Source organism: Mustela erminea, chromosome 2 (genome assembly GCF_009829155.1).
Source record: "Mustela erminea isolate mMusErm1 chromosome 2, mMusErm1.Pri, whole genome shotgun sequence".
NCBI lineage: Eukaryota > Metazoa > Chordata > Mammalia > Carnivora > Mustelidae > Mustela > Mustela erminea.
Window position 1 is genome coordinate 116,257,231 of NC_045615.1, and position 20,527 is coordinate 116,277,757.

The 20,527-nt window shown below is 39.8% G+C and overlaps 1 protein-coding gene across 6 annotated transcripts in view; it reads right to left on the reverse strand.

Moving 5' to 3' along the window:
- The window catches only part of PPARGC1A (PPARG coactivator 1 alpha), a 641,970-nt gene that overhangs the window by 86,884 nt on the left and 534,559 nt on the right, over window positions 1-20,527 (reverse strand). For 4 of the 6 annotated variants that reach the window (XM_032333994.1, XM_032333989.1, XM_032333988.1 and 1 more), the window contains one exon: window positions 3,869-4,048. In XM_032333994.1, coding sequence (XP_032189885.1) covers window positions 3,869-4,048 — 180 coding nt within the window. Of the gene's footprint in view, window positions 1-3,868; window positions 4,049-7,715; window positions 8,706-9,046; window positions 9,336-20,527 lie in introns of those variants that run through there. The other 2 variants (XM_032333990.1, XM_032333993.1) reach the window with 2 other exon arrangements.

Genomic DNA, 20,527 nt, shown 5'->3' on the forward strand with positions numbered 1-20,527 from the left:
AGAGACAGCATCCTGTTTTCCTGACACATGGGTCAGATTCACTAGAGGCTGCACCCAAACAGCCTGTGTCCTGTTTTTCTAAGTGGCTTCTGAATAAAACCTGGTCACCTGCATTTACACATCCAGCATAGGTCATGTAACCAGAGACTGCTGTTTGTGTGTCCAGTTTCTCAACGAACGTGGACAACTGCGTATTGGCACCTCTTTCTCTCACTAAGGAATTCACTCCTTCCTAAAGTGGGACATTCAGTTGTGTTCTTGTTTTCTCTTAAAATCAAATAAAAATAGGGGTGCCTAGGTCCCTTGGTCAGTGAAGCGGCTGGCTCTTGATTTCAGTTCAGGTCATGATCTTGGGGTGGTGAGATGAATCCCTGCGTCAGGCTCTGCACTCAGCATGGAGTCTGCTTGGGATTCTCTCCCTCTCCCTCTGCCCCTTCCCCTGCTTGTGTGCATGCACTCTCTCTCTCTCTCTCTCTCTCTCTCAAATAAATAAATAGATCTTTAAAAAAATAAAGTCAAATAAAAATTAAACTTAGATTCAAATGTATGGAAGAGGCCAAAGGAAGAAATTTCTATTTACTCCCCAAGGTTTTAACATTCGGCTCTACTATCCATAGACTGTCTATATCCTGTCTGTATCTCTAAATACCCCTTTCTCTCCCCCTTTGATTAGAATCCAGAAATCCTGTGGCCAGTTTCCTGGGGTGTCATCGATAGGCTACTGGAGTTAGGGAAAGTGTTGAACTGCTTGGTGCCTCATTTTATTCTGGGAATCAGCAGTAGATCATGCTTGTTATTGGCAGATCTGAGGTGGTGGAAACCGTGACTGTTTGGCTTGCTCAAGTACAAGGCCTTCACAAATGTGATGAGGCAGGGCTTTGAGAACTGGAAGAAAGTGAGCACGGGTAAAGTCCACGGGGAGAGGCTTAAAGGCACAGGCTCTGGGAAGGGCTTCAGTGAAAGGCAGCTTTGAAGAAAGCACCCCAGAGCTGTGGCCCATCAAGGGTTACTGTCTGCCTCTGGACCTCCCTCACAGGGAGAGACGATTTTCAAATTCCACCTATGCTCCACACACATTTTTTTTTCTCCTGTTACAGAAGAGATGTCTGAGTTTAACGCTAGAGGGCAAAGAGTAGAGGCATCTTGGCTGTATGCAAATGCTCGGGAAGCCGCTGCTGTGTGTCACAGTGTTGCCACATACGGCCTTACCCTTTGCACAGGCAAAGAAGAATGAGGTTTGTGACATCAGAGAAAATTGTTACAGGTTATCTAAACGGTCACTTTCGCTGTCACTAAGAGAATTCCTGACATCTCTGTCCCAGGGCCCTAGCCATCTCCATAATTTTATGTGGCTTCTGATTCTTCATATCCTGTCTCTTAATGATCCTGTATCTTCTCTCTGAAAGCTGACCAGCTTATCCTAGCTGTTTTATAAAAGGGAATTTCAGTGTCTTTTTTTTTAGGGGTTCTCAGCCTCAGCACTATTGTTATTTTAGGGCCAAATAGTTCTTTGTTGTGAGAAGCTGTCCTGGGCTCTGTGGGATAGTTAGCAACACACTGGTCTCTACCCACGAACGAAATGCCAGCAGCAGCCTCTGCTTTCAGACCTAAACATCAAACCTATCTCCAGACACTGCTAAATGTCCCTTGGGGGGGCGAAAACACTCTGAGTTGAGAGTCACTGGTTTAAAATGAGCTCATGAAAAAGTAAATTAAATGAACCCTGTGTTTTAAAGCACAGAAAACAATTCTATCAGTGGTAGAAAGTTATACAGGGAAGGGAAAGGGATGTCTTCGTACAGATTAAAGTATCTATATATAACTAGTTGGTGAGCAAAGTCTCCTAAAGGTATAAATGAGAAATACTGACGCTGATGCCACCACACCAAACATGGGGACACGAAGTCATGCTGAAGGGATTTTTCGAAACTAGCCCACCAGGAAGGCACGGACCAACCCCCACTCCGAACTATCCGTAATTCCCTAGCCGTCATCTGCAAAATGCATGGCAATTATCCAACATGGAATAGCCGATTTTTAGATAAGAGGTCTATAGAGATGGACATTTTTTAAAGTACTATTTACTTAATGCAGCATGACTTAAAAACGGGCCTGTCGCCTGACAAGTGTACTGAATGAGGAATGTTCAATTTACCAGTTCTAACTAGCCAAGTCCTCACATGAACTTTCTAAGACCTGGCTGAGAAGCCTGGGAAGTGTAACTAACCACAGACCTTCAGGGTGTCTTCTCCACAGCCCGGACTCCCCCGCCCTCAGCACTCTTCTAAGACTCCGTTCAGACATCTTAGAAGATCTTAGTTATGGCCAGAACCTACAGCCACCCCAGCCCCCCCACCCAGCAATCCCTGCTTCCACGTCAACTAACACTGAAAGGAAGGAGTCTGTTCTATTTTTAAATATAGTCAGCAAAGCAGCGGCTTCATACGTCTTTGTAAAGGATGGTTGTCACCCAACTTCACTGTTACTGTATTTTTCTTTTCTTTTTTTTTTTTTTTGGATCAGTGATATAGACTAGGAAGTCAGATCGATTTGGGGTTCAATTCCCTGGTCTTTATTTGTCAACTGTGTGCCTTGGGAAAAATCACTTAACCTCTCTGGGACTCGGTGTCTGCATAGGCAAAGCGGAAATGACACTCAGGGTACCTAAAGAATATGCTGTTTTGAGGGAGATGTGAGAAGAAACTTATAGAGCAGGGGGGTCTCCAAATATTGGCTGCGGTTGTTATCATTCATTATTACTGTTATTAATACTAATATAGTCACTATTCACTCATTAGTCAACACACATTTATTCAACACCTTCTGTGTGCTGGGTGTTGAAAAACCCCGGTAAGTATTGCAAAATTGGTTTTCTTAATGACTCAATAAACATTTATTCAGTGGCTTTTATGTGCTGGGTGCTGGAAAAACTCAATAAATATTGTAAAATTGGCTTTCTTAATGACTCGAGATTTCAACCAAATACACTGAGGTTTAAAAAATGTCTCTGCTGGTGGGATTAAAAAATACACTTCAAGTGCTTTACATGGAGCCTGGCCCATATTAGGGAGAAGTCAGATGATGATGGAGATGTGGGTGCTGTGATATTGAAAAGTAGTTGATTTGACAATGTTTATTCAATTCGTTTGCCAGAGCACTCGATGTCTGCCCCTACAAGAAACCATTTATTTTCAAGTAAACGAGGGCTGCTCTTGTGAGAAAGAACTTTTTTCAAAGTAACACTTTAATAGGAGTAGATTAACATTCCTTATTATAGGGTAGGCTTATAATAAGAGTCTGGAGCCTGGGAAGTAATTCTCACTATTGAAAGGTAAGCAAATTTTCACTAATTTATAAGTAAATAGTAGAGCGGCTGTGTTTCGAAGTTTCTATGACAGAGAGAAATCAGAGGTATGATCACAAAATAACAATAAGAATAACTGCTCGCTTACGTTGTGAGGCAAATAAAGGTAGACATCTAATCTCTTGGATTAAAAAAAAAAACGCATTCTTTTACATTTTACATTAATTTACATGAGGCCCTTTTCTGTGGGAAATAGACAGGAATAAACAGGTTTAGACTTTTGTTCTTCGTTGTCACTAATTCTTTCACAACCCCTTTAGTATTTCAACACAGTTTAATGTACTCTGTTGGGGGCCCTCCACCCCTTAATTCTCAAAACAACAACAACAAAATCCATTTATTTTGCAAACATCATTTTTCCACAAAACTGGAAATGCCTACCTGTGATAAAAAGTCTTTTGATGACTGCAAAGTAAGAATGCATTCTGCTTTCAGGCCAATAATCATATTGTGGCCCAAGCCCAGGTCAATGAGAAAATAATTTTCACCAAGGGATGCCCTTACCTCAAATATGTTTGAAGGCTCATTGTTGTACTGATTGGATATTATTTCTGATTGGTCACTGCACCACTTGAGTCCACCCAGAAAGCTGTCTGTATCCAAGTCGTTCACGTCTAGTTCAGAAAGGTCAAGTTCAGGAAGATCTGGGCAAAGAGGCTGGTCTTCACCAACCAGAGCAGCACACTGCAGGAGGCAGGGGGAAAAAAAAGCTTTCATTAACTGCAGGAATTTATTAAACTGCAATAGCATGTGATAGGAATTAAGCCTGGTTAATTCAACCTCACCACCAAAGCTGGTTTCCAGGGTTTTAGTCACCAGAAAAAAAAAAAAAAAAAAAAAAATCCCAAATTCCTTTACTTACTTTGCTCTTAAAGGATATTGTGCCTGATCTATTCCATCCAAAATTCTGCCTCCAAATTCATGATAAGTGCCATGTTTCCATGAGGCCCTCTCTGATTCTTCCAGTTAGAAATCAACTGTATTTGCACCTTTTTGATGGTTAGCACTTGAGTTTCAAGTTGTTTTCTAGTTAACCATATGCAAAATTTTACTCTACCCTGAGTATAAGCTTTTGAGGGAGGGATACAAATTTGATTTTACCTTGGATTTGCCATCTCACAATAATAGAAACAAAACAAACAATCACTCAATGAAAAATAATAGTATAAGAACTCTACCAGGAAAACTTTACCCATTTTAACCATTATAATCCACATAATTCTGTTAGGAACAAATGAGGAAAGCCCTTTTACTTGTCTATGTTTCTCTTGAATTGTTATTTCGATCTTTCGCTCTCAACTTGACTTTTCATGAGCTATAGCACAGCATCTTGAACAGGTCAAAAACAAGTTCCTTGAGATGGGGACAAAAGTCATACTTTTCTCTATATGATCTTTATATCTATCACTATGTTTCAGTTGCAAGTAATGTGTGTCGGGGTGTGTGTGTGTGTGTGTGTGTGTGTGTGCATGTGTGGTTGGGATTGCCTGACAGCTACAAAGGAAAAACCACTAGAGCACTCCACAATTATATTTTTTTCATCATGTATGTACTCTTAAACTATGCTCGCAGTGAATTCAAAAGAACTCTTTTTCTTTGGAGTTTTTACATGATTTAAATCCACTGAGAGGTTTAACACAGCCTGTACGATGGCTGGGCTGCTTGTCAGCAAGACTATTTCAGACTGACACAGTCTTCCACTTCCTTGCGTGGAGTAGGTGGCCTTTCAGTTGTCCCACACTATGGTTTTTTGGAAAAAAGTGGGCCACCTTAGGGAAGAGATGGTCTCCTAACCTCAAATTGGCCATCGGACTGCTGGTTTCCTCACTGCATCCTGTGAAGAACCCTGCAGAAGTTTCCTACTGCAGGGACCTGGGATGGCAAGCCACAGGACTTTATCCACCTGCAAACCAAGGTTTCTACATCAGTAGACACACACTCTGAGGTGGCACCCTCACGGCCCTACCTTCCAAGGTCAGGAGAGATGCTGTGGAGTTGCTCACATCCAGGCAGCAGCTGGGCACGAAGCTGAAGATCCCACTTGACATTTAGGTTTTGAATAAAATAAGTTTTATGCAGATTTTTTTCTTTTTCCCTCGAGGACCCCTGTCATCCCTGGCAGGCGACATTACACGGGTCATATGCGGCAGCGTGAGTATAAGCACCATGCTGAGAAGTAGGGACTGGGTAATGGAGTCAGCAGTTGGTAAGGGGAGGCTGGGAGCAGCCTGAAGATGACTGTTATTCTTCCCTAAGACCGCCAGGCCCCAGCGAGATCTCAAACGGCGGGCACAAAGGGAATGCAAAAAGAAAAGGCAAAGCTCTCCACCTAACTCTTTTCTTATCATTTTATAGGTCATTCCGTTTTTATTATCCAAGGTAGCCCCGAGTTGCAGATCGGTATACTTGACTAGGTTTATAAGGAAGCGGGGGCCGGGCTGGGGAGATTTTTTTTTTTTTTTTTTTTTTTGGTACAATGTTTGCGTTCTATTATGGGTGTGACACTTCTCAGGCTCCATACATGCCCACATTGCTTATCCTCCAAGGACAAACACACAGTGTTAACTCTTCTACAGCACGATCAATCCAGAGACCAGGGGATAACTTTTCCAATGGTGCAAAACCCACTGGGATTGCATTGAGGGGTAGTCCTTAACCAGAAAAGCATCAACAGCAAAAACGGCAACAGAGAAATCAAACGAGGGTAGAAATCATGTGGGAGCTCTCCATCCAGCTTAAGTTCCTGTTGTGGAGAGCACACCTTAGGAACCGTGCTTTGGAATGCTGGAACGCCTTATGGATTGGTGAGCAACTTCTTGCGGTCTTTCTCCTTCATTGCTTTCTCCAGGTCATGGCTCGTTCAAAACCCTGCACCCTCTCGGGAACATGCATTTTTTTTTAAGTAACTTTTTGACCATTAAAAAGACCAGATTAATTTCTGGCATTTTGCTGGGCTGTAATTCACACACTTCTTTCCTGTCCTCTCGTTCTCTCTCATTTTTTGCTCTTATGTTACGGTTGAAAATGTGCATGTGCTCTTGCCAACGTTGACATGCTAATAAAATCTGGGTTTCTGAATGTGGCATTATCCTGATAATCTAAAACACATTAGTGGTAGCAGGTGTTCCTGTTATTAATTTATATTTGGCCTTTGGATGATGCCAGACTTAACAGTCCGAGCCCTGTAACTGTCCTCATCTGACATGCTGATATTTACTGCTTCCCTATACATCTGTAACAGGTGTGCTGTATCGCAATTACAGAGACGCATTCTACTGCCTCTTTGCAACTATGACAGCTATTTCCCAACCGTAGCCTTAATTTTATAATAAGATTTAAGAGGATAAAGCAGTCACTAAACACAAAAGGCTAATTATTGTACGTTTTTTCACCCCAACAGACTTTTCTCTTAGTTAAGGAGCAGACAATAAATTAGCTTAACTGCACTGATGATAATGAATCATCATAATTAAGTATAATTCTCCATTAACCTTTTGGAGGTTTTTGTGCCATTGATGGTAAATTTTAAAGGGAGAGAGAAGAAAGAGTGGACGTGGCCACATTAATTATATTAATGAAAAAAGAATTCTTACTTCTTAGGAAAAAAATTAGCGAGGACAGGGAAAAAGGAGCAGGGCGGGGGGCAGTAAAGAATGACAAGTCTTAGTGGAGTGCGTGTCATGTGAATTGTCTCTATCAATCTTGGTAACCTTATTGTACATCACCTTCATTAAACTGTGAAACACTGGGGATTCTGAGTAGCTACAGTGATATAGGCCTTTATTAACCACTGTGCTGTCCTGTCATTATGTGCAAAAGGGCATAATACGTTTTAGGATGACAGCAAACATTAATGATTCAAAAAATGAAAGCTGCCTCTGCTACCTGCTGCTCGTAATATGTTAGACTGGCCGAGGTGATTCCCAGAGCTGCCACCGCAAAGGCAGAGCTTCTAGTAGCTCACTGCCTCCGGTGCAAGAGGCGACTGGCCAGTCTCAGCCTACCAACAACTCAATCCACGGCTGGACGCTTAGCCCGGGAACGCACCTCCTTCAGAAAAACATAAAAGGGCCCCTGTTCTAAATGGCTCTGATGCCTCCTTGAAAATGACTGCAGGAATCCCAGTGATTAAAACAAATCCTCCATATTTCCATATCCACTCCCAACAGCATCAGGAATAATACATGATGGAAAAATGAAACTACAGCAGCTGAGCCCCACACTGCCAGCCAGACAACCAGACACAGGACGCTCCGGCTCCTCCAAGACAATCAGGACTCCAAGCCACTTGGAACCCTGACTCCTAAGAGCGACCAGGACATACGAATCATCCAGATCTCTCCCACCTTACCAAGAAATCACGACAAGATAAGGACATTCAGGATCCGTGAGGACCATCTGCCAAGGCAGGAGAGGGCAAGCCGAGCCCACATGTGCAAATCCTGGTAAAGAGTTAAGAACGCAGGGCATGGCTCGCTAGAGAGGAGAAATGCGTTCGCAGACGGCCCCGGCCAAATTATTTTCACTTTAGATGTGTATCGCTGCACCACATGGACATCTTATTTAATCAAATCACGTGTGGTGCCGATCCTCCCCCTCACCCTACGTGCCCCCAGCTACCCAGAGGAAGCACTAGCAGCAGCCCTCTGCCAGAGTCATTGTTTGCAGCTCCGATCCCCCGTGCAATGCAATTGGGCTCCATCTCATCGCGGTCCACAGAAAGTTTAGCTTCTTTCCCCAAGTTGCCCAAACTTTCCGAGAACATTCCGTTGTGCTGAATGCAAACACGCCGCAGTCCTCCGTCCCCCCGTTAGTCACTGTAGGCTCCAGAGATTATGAGGAAACGGCTTGCTTTTCTCCCCCTGTATGAATTGTGGCCAGCAGAGACTGTGGAATTGATGTATTGCCGTCTATTTTTACACAAGCAGCGAGCAGCCCCACACACAGCCTTGCATAAACTCCTCTCTCCGGCTTCAGGCAGCTCTCCGTGGTACAGAGAGATTTAACCATTGGCTTCCCTGCCACTGACGCTAATGGAAAACCTTGCATTGTAAGGCAGAGATATATTTTTTATTTGCTGGCCAAATCTTTCAACCACATATAGGTGTTTTAAGGGAATCAGCTTCGTTGTTCTGTGTGCTGTGGGGAAAGCAATCTAAAATAGCCTAGCAGGATTATTTAGGATTTTGTGAGTTCTCTGTCTGATGAACAGAGAGAGAGGGGGAAAAAAAATCCGGACTCGAGTCAAAACTGACTATATTTGAGCACATCCATTTTAATATTTTTATCTTCATCTTATTATAAATAGAAATGGCATTTTTCCAACCGGGCCACTAAACACCACTGGAAAGACTTCAGCTTCTGATTCATATCAATATCTTAGAGCATAAATATTGCATATGAGTAGAAACAGAGCCAAAGGCACATGGAAAGAGTTTCCAACTGCAACAGATACGGGTGACAGCAGCTAAGCTTTGATTTGCTCAAGGGAGCTCAGAGCCACCTTAAAATAGCAAACTTATTGGAGTTAAGATAAGATTGAGATTCCCTTCCAAAAGCTCCTGCCCAGGCTACTTTTCTGCCGCCTCTCCTTGTCCAAGCCCTTCCCCCCCTTACAGGAATCAGTGCATCGGGAGGGAGGGAAGCCCCAGTCCTACAATGCCCAGCCCAGCCCCAGCTCACCTCGATGTCACTCCATACAGAGTCCTGGTTGCACATGTCCCACGCCATCCAGCTCCTGAATGACGCCAGTTAAGCTTTTTCAACTCCAATCCACAGTGACACAGAGCACACACTCATGCAGGCAACCAGCCCCTTACTGAGAGTGAACTGAAGGCACCTGTCTTACTACAGTCCCCAGTCACATGACAAAGCTATTAAAAAGTAGGCTGGGCTGTCACTCACCCAGCCTCCCTTCTCCTGTGCAGCTTGCTGCTCAAACTCGTGACGTCACTCAAAGGCAGCCCTCTGCCTCAGTGAAGTAACGCTTGAAAAAAAAAAAAAAAAAAAAAAACGGAAAGAAGAAAGAAAGAAAGGAAGCACTTGGACTTTTGGAGGCTTCAAGCATCATGCTGTGACTAAAGCCAGCTTTGAATGCCACAGACTCTAAACGGAGCCCTGGCCATATAATAACTAAAATCCCCTGCAATCTTTTTTTTAATTTATTTTCCTTCCAAAACAAGCAAGTGGCAAAGCTGCCTGTTTCATGACAGAGTAACTATACTCTTTTCCTAAAACGTGTACTCCCTAAGGATTCAAATTCTAAGACCTCCAGTGGACTCAAGCTCCTTTTGGGACTAAAGCAAGAGCTTATCACATGATGCATTTTTATGAGACATTTTCTAATAGGGGGAAGTGTTTGAAAGCAGAGAATGGGGCAAGGATTCTTTTTTTTTTTTTTTTTTTAGCTGTTTAATCAACAAAACCGGCTGTATTTGTTAAGGTATAAACAAAGTCCCCCTCCCAGGAATCAGCTGTCCCCGTGGCAGTAGGGAATACCAGCTCCCGAAGTGTTACTGCAATTTGCTTTGCTCCTTATAAGGAAAACAAGGAACAAAATACCACCCTTTCAGGTTCTTTCTAATTATTTCCATTTCTCTCATAGGCTCCCAGAAAACAAGTGTTAGTAAATACAGTTGCTGCTGCTGTGCCCAGATCAGCTGAGTTTCCCGGCTGCCTTTTTTTCATACATGTAGCGTTTCCACTCCAGCTGCCTTAGGGTGCCTTTTTGAATAAACACTGGATTCCAACCCTAGTGCCTGGGTTGTGCAGTTTGCATTTGAGACCAAGAATGTCCGTGGAGTAAGGGAAAAATACTGACACGTTACTAGCAAGAATATTCATTTCTGGAGCTTTTTAATTTTTTTTTTTTTTTAAATTTCTCAGCTTCTACTCTGAGACAGTGAAGACTAATGCAGGTGCACTGTTTTATGATGACATACATATTGAATACATAACAAACTCAAAGTACTAGGTGTCACTGAAAAACACTTCCCATAACACCATAGTGGTCTGATTTAACCCTTCCCAGTTCCAGAGAGAGGCACAGATGGTACATAGATTTGTGAATATATGTGTTTTTAATGAAATTTTAAACCTAATATACTTTTAAAATCAGCTCAATTATTTTCCTTGATAATAACTTCTCTGAAAAAAAAAATCCCGCAGGTATCTAAAAATAATTTTAAAGCACTATTAATTTAATCTCCTGTTCTACTAAGGTTAATTTAATGCATTCTCTCTTGTTCATCTCTTTCGAAAGAAAAAAGAAATGGTAATTTGCTGTAACGCATTTTAGAAGTAAATTGCTCAGAGATTAAAGGGAAAGGAAGGAAAATCAAACAAACAAAAATCAGTTTCTTTTTTCAGACCACATGTGTTAGAAGGTATTTTTCGAGTCTGATATCTGCAACAAGTTGCCAGTAAATTCCTGAATCGTGATGAAATTGACAGTTTGTCATTACTGGACATAAAAAGATGGCCCAAAGCTTTGACATTTTCAGTTAGCCGAATACATTTCACTGGCATGTTTTTCCCTCTTACAAATAGCGGAAAATTACTGTAGTTTTAATTTTCTAAGTCAAGAAAGAACAGGAAAATATAACCTCGGGAAGGCTTTTATACCTGCAATTAGTGGCATTACTCTGCACTCCCCACAAAGAAACACTAATTTTCTTCCCAATTATATTCCGATTTAATGTAAAACTACAGTAAATTATTAAAATTCAGGGCAAAGGTCATTGGCTCAACCTTCAACACAGTCAACTGTGAAATAATATTGGTCACTTGACCAGGAAGAGTTGATGTTTATTAATTATTGTCAGGTGATCCCTGTGGTGAGTTTTCTCTGATACTTTTAATTGCGTTCATCGAATGCAAGGCATTCATTATGCATATATTTATAATATATTTATATATTTGTAAAATGTATACTTTGTACATATGATATTGATAAATATATATTTTTTAAATCATGTTCACACATTTAGCAGTAGTTCTTTACACTGGAATATTTTATATTATTGTTTTTGATATTTTAACCTGCTCACATTGTGCTGTTGTAGTGTTCTCATTCATCTTTTGGCCACCTAATTCCACTTTTTCTTAATCAAATCAGCACATTCACTGAAACCACAAGTAGTTTTATATACATTTTTTTCTTTTTTTCTTTCATCATCACAAAGAGGGTTAGTTAGGAGTCAAAATACTGAAAAGATTTATAAACCACAGCATATTGCATTTCCCCTCAAGTTTCTATTACTGTACAATTCAAAGTTTAAATAGATTCTTGGGACACAATTTTTTTTGGTTAAGTCTCAAAATTATAACTCTAACGAGAGGGATATTTTTGAGGTCTTATAATTTGGTTAATTAGCTCTTCAGATTAAAAATTCTCTCCTGTCCATTTTTTTTTTCCTTTTCTCAGGAGAACATAAATTGTTAGTTGCTCACCAACCTTGCTCTTTTCTGGCTTCCCAGGCAGTTTCTATATTTAATTCTCTCTCTGCCTTGACTGTTTTTTCTCTTCCTCTCTCTCTGCAGCCCTCCTCATACCTCTTCATCAACTCTGCCTCTAAGATTTCCAAATGTTTGGTTTCAATCAACAAGGACCTATTGAAATCTTACTGTGTCCACAGCAACGTATTGCAAGGCCTGCCAAGAAGGCATATGACATGGACACAAGGGAGCTGACAATTTTAGGGGGATGACAGCCCTTAAACACAAAGAATAATTTGATATGAAAAACAACAATGCTGCTTTGCTTTATATCCAGATTCCTCTTCTCCTTCAAACACACCCTTTTTAAGTACAAGGTCCTTTCACTAACCATTACAATTCACACCCAAATCAACCCCACTTTGTCCCAACAATAGAAGGAGGTATTTATTAACATCTGTTGAGTGCCCATAATGTTCCATATCTTCACAGAGCCTAGATTCCATCCCCAATGGAATTCCTCCCCCCACTAGCTTTGTTAACGTTTCCCAAGACTCCAACATCAGTGAAGGCAAGAGATCTAGCCTCAGTTGATAACAAGAGAGAAAATACACCTTCAAGAGAATAATTCCACTCTACAACAAAAATATTTGACAAAGTACGCAACATTTCCCCACTGCTGTCCCCAAACCATAGGCTTTTCCCACTCTATTCAGATATTTGCCCCTTAAAAAAAAAAAGTAAACACAATCAAACTCAAACTCCCAAGCAGACAACAGCAAAGACAATTTGTTTTGATGTTATTATTGCATACAGGTGAGAACTCAGAAGTAAAGAGCTATGAGTATAAATATCTTTGCCCATTTGTTTTTATAAACTTACATGGAGATATAAGAACAAATTTAAAGCTGAAACTTATAAAGAAAGAAAACTGGAGAAGAAAACATCTACAGAAGAGCTTACCAGAGGTTGACATAAGATCAGCATTTTGGATAACAAATTTCAATCAATTTTGGTCCTCAAAACAACTCAATAAAGATTATCTGTGTACTCATTTTATAACTGAGAAAACTTTTTTGTTTTGTTTTGTTTTGTTTTTTTAAGCCAAGGGTTTAGGTGGTAACTGAAAAGGGCATATAGGTCTCTGAAAACCCTTCTAGGAAGAACTAAGTTTCATATATAAGAATAATATTCATCCCCAAATCAAAAGCACAGCAAAGACCCCTGCAGAACTTTACATCCAGGAGAGCCTCTACATAGCTGGAAAACAACGTTCCTGGGAATGCTGCCTGCCTAGAGCACTCTTCCAGAAAGGAAAGGGATCTGCCCAGAATTGCTAATATTTTTAAGGTTAATCATTGCTAACAGGCATTCAATTGCTTGCTTTTAATTCCTAGAGGGGCTAATTGATTCTGATACCCCATGTCAGTTTCTGAGCACACGCTCTGAGCCTCTGAGACATGTCTGAAGCTAAGGCCATGCAGGGCACAAAAGTTAGTGGCAAGGCAGGGTGTATCAGAGACCTCTGGCCTATAAACACTCTCAAATCAAGTCTTATTTTGCACAGAACTGCCACAATCCTGTCAAAGTGAACAAAGCATTTTTGGGGATACAAATAGAAGAAAGTCAGTGGACAGCTTTAATGCCTCCTTGAGTTCATTCATTTATTTATTTATTTTCAAATAAACTGAAGGTGATAGACAACCTCAGCAACACATCTTTTATCCCCAATAAAACCTGCACAACAGCTCTATGCAAATGAGTCAGCCTGTATTTTAACATAGACCTCAAAAATCTGTTCTTGCCAAACACATTAGAACAACAACAACAAAAAAAAAGTGAAAATTAATATGAGCTGCAGTGAATTGAACTAATCGAAACTAAGGCAAAAAGGACGCTTATTAGGTCCACAGATAAGAGAGAATAAAAAAATGGTGAAAATCTGCTTTTGTTTACTTAATTCTGTCATATTTGTGCCTCTACAGACATTTTCATTTACCTGAATTACTTCAGGTTAATTCATCTCTAATGCAGTGTGTTATTGATTGTATAAACAAGAAATACTCAATAGGATTATTTACCATTTTTTTTTACTGAAACTGAAAATAAAGCACATATTTCGTTAAATGTAACACTATCTAAAAATTTGAAGTGCTACCTAACTTCATGAACACAACAATTCATTCAGTAAGATTATTTTATCCCCTAAGGAACTTAGTGAGGGCTAGGGAAAACTGAGGTATGCAAATCACTAAATTGAAAAAAATTTGTTAGTCAAACAGTTCCCCCTGGTACTTTTTTCTAGAGCTTAGGTCCTAATGAGCTTAACTTTTCTTGATTTTAGGGAAGTAAATTGTATTTCTCAAGTAGTCTCAAAACGGAAGAATTAAATAAGCAAAGTATGGTTTTTGTTTTCATTTTGTTTTCTCTTTCTTTCTTCTTCTTTTTTAAAATCCCATCAGACAAGCCCTGGAAAGGTTTGGTGATTTTGCTTTTGTTTCTGTTGTAGATCTTTCCAGTGCTTTAATATTTGACTTTAATTTTAGCAGAGTGAGTATGTATCCTAAAAATGTGGGGATGTCAGAAAGAAATAAATTCCCATCTTAAAAAAAAGCAATTAGCTTAAGGCCTAAGCTAAATTTTATAATGACTTATATAAAATCTTACTTTATATTTGCTTGCCCCATGGCACACAGGATTTTTGAGAAAACTTTCTTGACCAAAAACATTTCTAAGAATGACCTCCACATTTAGAAACTCAATCAAAAGTAGATGTCAAATATTACCGGTAGGATTATAAATGGGTACAAAGTTTTCTAGAGGACAAGTAGGCAATATGTATCAAAAATGTTAAAAATGGGCATCCCCAGAAACCCAGAAATTCTACTTCTAGAAATTCATCTTAAGGACACAGCAGGGGCCATGTGTGCAAAGATTTTTGGTGTGAGGAGAGCTAATGCTACATTATTTAAACCACTGAGAACTTGAAAGCAGTGTAAATGTCCAACAGTAATCGTCTAGTTAAATAAATTATACAGCAATATGTATATTGCTGTATTTTATATATATTCATATATGAATGAATATGTGTATGAAATATTCATCCATACATTTATATATATATATACATTCATTATATATATGTATATTCAATGCTAACATTAAAGACTTGCAAAATACATTTAATAGAAAATGAAAAAATGTTCAAAATACATTAAGGTTTTAAATTATGTTTGAAAAAACTATAATCACAACAATTTACAAATCAATATATACACTCAGAAAGAAAAAAGGAAGGAGGACCCGCAGAACATGTACCAAGGTGTTAACAGTGGCTGACGATATTGTAAGTTCTTTTTAATTTTCTTTGTGTATGTATGAATGTCTTTCTGTAATTTTTAAATTTTCTGTGATAAACATGTGAATTCTATATTCAAAATTAAAATGAAACAATTATTTTTTTTCAAAGGAAGATAGAGATTGAGGCTTAGATCTATGCCTTCTTAATGTACAGGGAATGTGGCAAATAGAAATAGCCCCTGACATCCAATATAAGTCTCAAATATTCATCACATGTTTAAAAGGAAGCCATTTCTGTCCATTGCACCAAGTGTAACCGACATTGCACTCAGGAGACAAACCTTATGAGCAACTGAGAGAAGTTACTCTTTGGCACTCGGAAAAAGCTTCTCTGAACCCTGAACTATAGGGTGAGGAGAGCTCTCAACTCTTATTAGCTTGCCTCACAGGAGGTGCCAGATTTCTGACCCCCAGATGCCCTCAGCGTCTTCACTTTCTTTCTTTCTCAATCTGAAATTTCATCAATTAAGTTACATAAATTTCTGGTTCAAAAACGTAATCATCCTTGGTAGGGTAAAGGGGATTTCAGTTACTTATACAAAGGCATCTATCTGTTAGACCTGTTTCTTCTTCCTGGCTGACATCTAACAGAGATCAGAAGCCCATACCAAGAAAAAGAAGCATAAATGTTTTTGACTCCTCTACAGAGCAGATTTCTCAGTAAAAGAGTTTTCACCCGGGCAACTGGAAGGGGCAGTTCTAGAAGGTGAGGGAAGGGTTGCTGAAGACATGACTTCTTCCTGAGACAATATAGATGGACAGGCTGAAGAAAATGCCTTCCAAGTTGCAAACCAGTGACTAGCAAGTGAACTTCTAGGACACAGTCTGTTCCTAAATGGGCAGCCACTATGTGCCTGCTCTCACGTGGTAGCCCTGTTCTCGGACACGAAGTTCATTCTAGACTCCCCAAATATCCTGGGGAGTTTGGCTCATCCTCTTTTCCTGGGAAAGCTCACTCTCTCCACAGGAATGAGAACTTTACTGTTAGCTCCTTGGAGTTAATGTTCTCACAGTTTCGTGGGACTTTCCTGCAAATCACTCTTCCTACACTTGGGTGATCATTATTTTGACGATTTAGAATTTTCGTGAGAGAAGGGGTAATGAGGCTGGAACCAAGGCCAAGTTCATGAGGTTTATAGTCACGGGAATAAAAGGCACAGCAGAAGGAATATACTCCATGGTATTGTAACAGCCTTGTATGGTGACAGATGGTAGCTATGCGTGTGATGAGCATAGCATAACATTTAAACTTGTCGAATCACTATGTTGTACACGTGAAACTAATGTAACATTGTGTTTTAGCTATACTCAAAAAAAAAAAAAAAGTGTGATTACAGGTGGCTCAATTCTATCTGAGAAGTAGAAGAACTTTCTGAATCTCGATTTAGCCCAAAATGGAAGGAAAGGGATGGTGAGAAGAACATTGGCCCTCAATCAGTGTGTCACTAGTCCACAGTTAAGCTTTGGGCAGTTCACTTCATGGCTCTGAGCCTCACTTTCCTTATCTGTCAAAGAAGATGGCCAGATTCAACCACATCTCATATCCCTGCCACATCTCAACTGCAATGATATGTCCGCCTTGATGAAGACTGGCAACTTGGGAAGACCTGTTTGCACGGAGCAAATCCAAATGTTTCATTGCACAAATATACTGGAATCAGGAAGCGTATGCAAGAAAGTCACATACTCAAGTTTGCTGAAAGAGTAGAGCTTCATCACTTCCTTGGCAATATGGATATTTAATTTCCTAACCATTCCAGGAAAGGAATACAGGAGAACTTATGAAATATACTACTTTCACTCATACTGAGTATGAGAAAACTGGTTTCTACAGACCTGAGTTTCTTACAAAGCCCAACAGTGGCCCCAGAGGAACAGCGAGTTTCCATCTTTTTTATCATGAATGCTATGAAGCAGCACGAGTCATGTGTGAGACCAGGCCCCTACCTGCACAGTAAAAATGAAACTAGTGGGATAGTAACTATTTGCTTATGCCTGTATATAGATGCAATTTAACACACTAACATGTGATTTAGTTTTACAGCAGGTAAGAAAAGATGTTACCAGGAGAAAGAGGATTTACAAGAGAGGAGGGATCCTGAACTTAGGGTTTTGTATGGAGGAATAAAGTCTCTAGCATCTAGGGAAATAAGAGTTTAAAGTAACCCTTCTGCGCCCTCACACCAGAACACTCCCCTCACTTAAATGAAAACCTCATTACATTTGGTCAAAGGAAAACTTACCCCTTTTTAATTTGAAGGAAATCACCTGAGATATTACTGCATGGTGTGGAGAGAGAAACGGTCATATGCCTCAAGTATGTTATCATGGCATTATTAGCAGACATACTAAACCTTGGCTGTATCACAGGGTAGTTGATGTCTCATTGGGAGTTAATAAAGTTTCCTGGTCATCTGTTTTCTTTGCATATGCAACTGAACTTAGCAGGAGGTGGAAGATCTTGCTTCAGAGCCATCTAAGTCTCCCAGCTGGAGATTTGCCTTTAGGGCTGAGTGAGTAGCCACAGGCACACTAAATTCCCTAATAGAACATTTGGAGGGAACCCTGGTGACAAGGGAGTAAACAAAGTAAGACCAGGTAAATGATACACCTCAGGAAGGACAAAGTCTCGAAAAACCATGAGCTATCTTCATACAATGCTGGATGTCCACACAGAATTCTCCAGCATGCTGTACTTCACTTTGCAAGACCCATGGAAAGAAACAACAAGAAAACTAACCTGAGAAAGCTTGATTTGTGTGCCTGGGAAATAATCTCCAACAGGCAGTTTGCAAGAGTTTCCCTTTTGACAGGTCCAAAGCTCGATTATGCTTTAAGGAGATCAGGGTGGCCTCTGTCCCAAGCAGATGATCAGAAAGGGATTCTTTTCCTGCCTCTTTTCAAAGCAAGGTTCTCTGACAGCCCCTAAGGTGTTAACTTTCCACCCTCCATCTTAGTGGTTCCACTTCCACGTAGGGCACCTAAAAATAGGCCACACCTAACCTTCTGCACAGCCGTGCGAAGCTACTTAGTGGGAACTCCAACTCGGCGCTCTCCCGTGGGTATTTGCAGACTGTGCTTTTTGTCTTCTCTATGATATTACCCTCTGTTGACAAGCACATAAACACACAGGACCAGAATGGTTTGCTGGGACGAGCCTTGCTTCACAACCGTGGAGGTGGCTGATATGTTCTGTGCTGCTGTGTTTTAGATTTATTATTTAGGTTTATTGCCTTTTTATTTGTTTATTTACCTAGATTTATGATTACTTACTTTGTTTTAGAGTGAATCAAATGAAACTATGGATGATGACGTTCTGGAAAAAAGTAACTGAAATACTATCGATTTCAATACACTTATTGATTCCACTTACAATATTCAGGTTGTGGGGGCTCTTATCCTTCGAAAGTATAGCCAAATACATTGGTGAAAATGAATGAACTTCTGTGATACACCAAAATATAGATAAATCCCCAGAAACATAAGGTGAAGCAAAAGGATCCAAACATGCCAAAAAAAAAAAAAAAAAAAAAAAAAAAGTGCATACCTTATCCTATTCTGCATAAATAAGTACAGAATCAGGTAACCCTAATTTACGTATCTGGAAGTATGAATAGAGATTACCTTTGGTGATGGTTGGGAACTGAGGACATGGGAACATGGGGACATGGAAGGGGCTCCAGACAGCTGGTTATGGTCTATTTCTTGGTGTCACTGCTAGTTACATGGCTAAGTTCAGTTAGTGAAAATTCATAGAGCTGAACCCCTAGGATACATGTGCTTTTTCAGTATTTGTATTATCCTTCAATAAAAAGTCTAAAATGTATAAAGGAGAAAGAAAAGGAGTCTTTATAATAATACAAAGTTCCAATGATTGCTACATCTCCGTTAAAAAAAAAAATTCTAAATGTTCAACTTCTCTTCTCGAAAGTACCATTAACCTACATAGACAAACCACAGTGGAGGAGGAATCAAGCGGCCCGATGTCTAAGTGTGTTTGACTGCCCTTGGACAAAGCCCCTTCAGCTTTGTAGATATATTTTCTATCAAAAGATGGGACAGAATTAGGTCTTCTCCGAATGTACTTCTTAAATAAATCAAGTGAAGAAACCTCTAACTCTAAAACTATAGTATTTTGCCTTTGGTTCAGATTTCATCATTGAAGGGTATCACTGACTTGGTTTGAAAACATGGTCCCATTTTCTGAGAACATGACCTTGGGGGTCAGTCAGTGCTGATTGGCCACTTAGGAGTTATTTGTGTGATCCCAAGTGAGGTAACTAAACTATCTGACCTCATATCTTCACAGTAAAAATGGCAATATAAATACCTACTTTTCATGGTGGGTGTAGGGTTAAATGAGATGTATATGAAACCATTGCTTGACATATACTAAGTACTCAATAATGACATTTTATAGTCACATACAAATACTTCAACCTCAATTTAACATCGAGCAACCTTATAGTAGATGCCTAAGTTTGCTCTTTGCCTGACTTCCTCGTCTTAAAAGAAATAAAATAAAAAGTCTAGAAACAAAGCAGAAAGAGCACTTTCTTCTGAAGTCTTACATTAAGCTGTGTTTCCATGAGAGTACATACAGAATGACCACCTCAGCTGTAGGGATGCCAAGAGTCTGCTGGTTTCTCTGTGTACCTGAGGAAAAGTAAAAACCAGCCTCATACTGGTCCTGACCTGGCTCTACCTCCAAAGAGACAAGAAGCAGCAAGTGCAGAAAACAGTGTTTCTTTCCATTATGCTGGCCACAAAAGTTATTTGAGCCAAAAGTCTGAAAAGTCTCTCTATTAAGAAACAAGACATCCATATGGTGCATGGAGAGTGAAAAGGTACCAGGGGTTTGCAAATGTGAGAAGAACCACAAAGTATCCCATCATGTTGTAAAAATGATGATATCTATGGGGAAGAAGGGAAAACAAAGCCACAGGAGCAAAATAACTCAATACCAAGTCAATTTTGCCACAAGTCTCCTATCAACTAAATGGTGTTTGAATTCATACTCTTCCTGAAAACCAGTGATCAATCAAATAATCGCTTTTTAAATTGATAAAATGACATAAAGGATATGTTATATTTTGTCTTGGGTATTTAAGGATTCTTTTATCTTGCAAGCCATTTTTCTGTGTAATGAAATGCCAAAAAGTTGATACAAAAATTAACTGTGCTGCCCAATCCAGTAGCCACCACCCACATATGGCTGCTGAGCACCTGAAATATATCCAGTCAAAATTAAGATGTGCTATAATTGTAAACTATGCATAACATTTCCTAAGTGTTAGCATGAGAAATCAAATGGAAAATTTCTCATTAATAATTTATATTGACTAGATGTTAATATGATATTTTGGA